The 3,890-nt window shown below is 39.3% G+C and overlaps 1 protein-coding gene across 1 annotated transcript; it reads right to left on the bottom strand.

Moving 5' to 3' along the window:
• Nucleotides 1-284: 284 nt before the first annotated feature.
• LOC138884047 (uncharacterized) lies at nucleotides 285-3,441 on the bottom strand. The gene is made up of 3 exons (XM_070164787.1): nucleotides 3,048-3,441; nucleotides 2,716-2,954; nucleotides 285-347 (listed from the first exon to the last, which is right to left on the bottom strand). The coding sequence occupies exons 1-3, from the start codon at nucleotides 3,439-3,441 to the stop codon at nucleotides 285-287; spliced, it is 696 nt and encodes a 231-aa protein (XP_070020888.1).
• Nucleotides 3,442-3,890: the final 449 nt, after the last annotated feature.

The following is a 3,890-nucleotide window of genomic DNA, read 5'->3' as shown; positions in this document are numbered from 1 at the left end:
TTGGGGCCAAAAATATGTGCAATGACATAATTGCCCAGAACTGAAGCACGATTTTCGCATTTGCGAACTTAGAATATACTGTTGACCTTCTCATTTGCGATCAAGACTTCACATTTGCGAAGGTTGACTGCCTGGTTTGACTTTGCATTTGCTAGCACAGCTTGACTGGTCTTACTTCGCAATTGCGATGGACTACTCGCAATTCCCATGTCTGCTTTCTTTGCATTTCCCAGAAATATGTCGCAATTGCGAAACCTGAGGCCATTTTCCAGATTTTCTTCTTTTCAACGACTTTTTGACTTGTTTTCACTTGGTTTCTTCATGATCACTTCTAAATCATAGAGAACCTATAAAATAGAAGTAAATGACATTAAACACATGATTTTATCACTCAAACATAGAAAAAATATAGGCTTAAAGACAAGATAAGTTGGTAAAATACCAACTTATCAAACCCCCAAACTTAAACTATTACTTGTCCTCGAGCAATGAAAGCGACAAAATCTCCTCCCAAGTATTTATCTCAATAGTGCATCCATATTATGCCAAGCCAAAAAGGTCTACTATAAGCACAAACACATAATTTCGATTGGTACCAACAATTAATCCAAAGCTTATGAATTACCAAACACTTGTCATGAACTTCATTACATTTCAAGTGATCAAACACTATGCAAATCAAATAGCAATCAAGTCATGACACTAAAGCTTCACAATTTGCCTCTTTATCACAATTAACTTTCTTTGGTCATTCCTTCCAATTGAAAATGGGATTAAATTCACAACTCAAATCTCTCGTGCCCTCACATTTAAGAGAGAATCCCAACTTATAAATTGCAATTTAAACACACATGGGATATCAAATGGAAAGAATTAACTCTCACTCTCTCAAAGATATTCAAATGCACAAAGGTAGTGTCATAGGCTTGCCCTTTATGTATTTCTCCACTAATGTAGATACACTTGGTTCAAAATCAAGTAGGACCGAAAGGATTGTAATGTAGGCTTTTGGTTAAGGTAGGGCACAATTTGGATAAGAGTGACTCAAAACCTCCTTAAGCACTACACTTTGCAACAATTAAAGAACACTTCCTTCAAAAATATTTTCCATCCTTTCTTCATTTTTTATTCCACACCTAATCTTCCCTTTATTCACAACTTCTTATTTTTTTTCTTTCTTCCTCTTCTATTTTTTTTATTTTGACTTTTTTAACATCAAGGAAGGTTCCACTTTTTTTTTAATTACCTTTCACCTTTTAAGCAACTTCCACATAACAACTTTTCCAACCTTCACCCCCAAACTTAGGCTTTTAGCCTATGTTTACACTTTCAGATTACTTAGGGAGGTTGGGTGCCAAAAGATAGATTAATAAATAACAAAGTATTAAAGCTTATAACATGGTTGCCAAAGAACAAGTTTAAAGGATCAAAATGGGTTTACTAGGGAAAATATTCAAGGGTAGGAAATTTAAGGCACAATAGCGGTCCAAGGAAGGCCTAATATCATTTTTCAAATCAAGTTAGTCTATCATTTCACCTTGAATCACATTCCGGGCATGTTCTAGACTACAAATAATGCAAAAGAACTCACAATAAATCTTACCACACATGGAACATGAACACTCAAGTGGAATACAAATCCAAAATCCAATTGAAACCAATGACTCAAAGAGGTTACATATAGCATAAGAAGCTATATGGTGAATCAAAGAGCCAAAAATTGAGTCTAAAAGTCATGACAATGATCTTTACCTCAATTATCTTTCTTTTTCAAATATCAAAAATTCATATGCTGAGGTTTAAATCATATTGGTACCAAGCAAGCCACAACTTGGCCAATGGGCACAAACCCCAACTCAAACCACTTATTCTTCCTAAATTAACAAAAATTATATCTAAACTACAAGACTAATTCCCGTAAGAAGGTCACCTAGCTATCCATCATCGGGAAAAGTCGACAAACATTTACTAACAATTACCCGGTTCAAGAAAAAAATTGGCATCCTTGGAAAAAGAACCACGGTATAAAGAAAACCAAGGATATCGCCACTAAAATAAAACATACTATTAAAATAATAAAATTAAGAAGTTAGTAAACATACTAATATAACACATCACATGAAAACACAATAACAACACATGAAAACAAATAAAGTACCAATCTACCATATCCACAGTTATCCACAATTATACAAGATCAACAATTACACAAGAAGACACCCCAAACTAAAGATGTTGCAATGTCTCCAATGCAATTAAACATACAACAACAACAACAACAACATACCCAGTAAAATCCCACTAGTGGGGTCTGGGGAGGGTAGGATGTACGCAGACCTTACCCCTACCCCGGAAGGGTAGAGAGTCTGTTTCCGGGAGACCCTCGGCTCAACAGGAGATATATTAATTTCAAAAAGACACGAAAGGAGGGATAGGTAACAACATAAAAGCAAGAGAAGTGATAATAATATCTTAAAATAGACCAAATAGGTGAAAGGGAGTGCAATAATAAAATCATATGCAAAATAACAAAATAGTGTGAACATAACATATACCGCTAGCAGACCTAGGCATAACTCTATCAGATTACCTTGTACAAAGAGGGAAAACTATGAACTACCCCTAGCCTACAACCCTAATCCTCGACCTCCACGCTTTCCTATCAAGAGACATGTCCTCGGAAATCTCGAGTCGTGTCATGTCTTGCCTGATTACCTCTTCCCAATTTTTCTTAGGACGCCCTCTACCTCTTCTCGTACCTGCCAAAGCCAACTGCTCACACCTCCTAACCGGGGAACCTATGGTTCTCCTCCGCACGTGTCCAAACCACCTAAGCATCACTTCCCGCATCTTGTCGTCCACAGGAGCAACGCCCACCTTCTCCCTAATAACTTCATTCCTTATCTTATCCAGTTTAGTATGCCCGCACATCCATCTCAACATCCTCATCTGAGCTACATTCATCTTCTAGATATGTGAATTCTTAACTGGCCAACACTCAGCCCCATATAACATAGCCGGCCTAACCACCGCTCTGTAGAACTTACCTTTGAGTTTCAATGGTACCCTCTTGTCACACAGGACTTCAGATGCTAACTGCCATTTCATCCACCCCACCCCAATGCGGTGCGTGACATCCCCGTCGATCTCCCCATCACCCTGGATAATAGACCCTAGGTACTTGAAACTTTCTCTCTTGGGGATGACTTGTGAGTCGAGCCTCACCACCCCGTCCGCTTCCCCCAACACACCACTGAACTTACACTCCAGATATTCTGTCTTGGTCCTACTCAACTTGAAACCTTTGGACTCCAGAGCCTGCCTCCACACCTCCAATCTCTCATTAACACCGCTACGCGACTCATCGATCAAAACTATATCATCAGCGAACAATATACACCATGGCACCTCCACTTGAATATGGCGTGTCAAGGCATCCATCGTCAGAGCAAATAAGAAAGGGCTAAGCGCAGATCCTTGGTGTAACCCCATAATCACCGGAAAATGCTTGGTGTCACCTCCCGCAGTCCTGACCTAAGTCCTAGCTCCATCATACATATCCTTTATTGATTCAATGTATGCTACCGGCACCCCTTTCACTTCCAGGCACCGCCAAAGAACGTCCCTAGGGACCCTGTCATACGCCTTTTCTAGGTCAATAAACACCATGTGCAAATCCCTCTTTCTTTCCCTGTATTTTTCCACCAACCTCCTTATCAGGTGGATAACTTCCGTAGTAGAACATCCCGGCATGAATCCGAACTGATTTTCAGAAATAGATACCGCCCTCCTCACCCTCCTTTCCACCACCCTCTCCCAAACTTTCATGGTATGGCTTAACAACTTGATGCCCCTATAATTGTTACAATTCTGGATATCGCTTTTGTTCT

The sequence above is a fragment of the Nicotiana sylvestris genome, chromosome 12 (genome assembly GCF_000393655.2).
Source record: "Nicotiana sylvestris chromosome 12, ASM39365v2, whole genome shotgun sequence".
Taxonomy (NCBI): domain Eukaryota; kingdom Viridiplantae; phylum Streptophyta; class Magnoliopsida; order Solanales; family Solanaceae; genus Nicotiana; species Nicotiana sylvestris.
Note: the sequence above shows the minus strand (reverse complement) of the source record. Positions and strands in the feature narration are given on the sequence as shown.

Coding starts and splice junctions, on each gene's coding strand:
- LOC138884047 (XM_070164787.1), bottom strand. CDS start 3,441: ATGGATGCCTTGACACGCCATATTCAAGTGGAGGTGCCATGGTGTATA. Junction 2,955..3,047: donor GGTACCATTGAAACTCAAAG/GTAAGTTCTACA, acceptor AGATGAATGTAG/CTCAGATGAGGATGTTGAGA. Junction 348..2,715: donor CTAAGAAAAATTGGGAAGAG/GTAATCAGGCAA, acceptor TCTATTTTATAG/GTTCTCTATGATTTAGAAGT.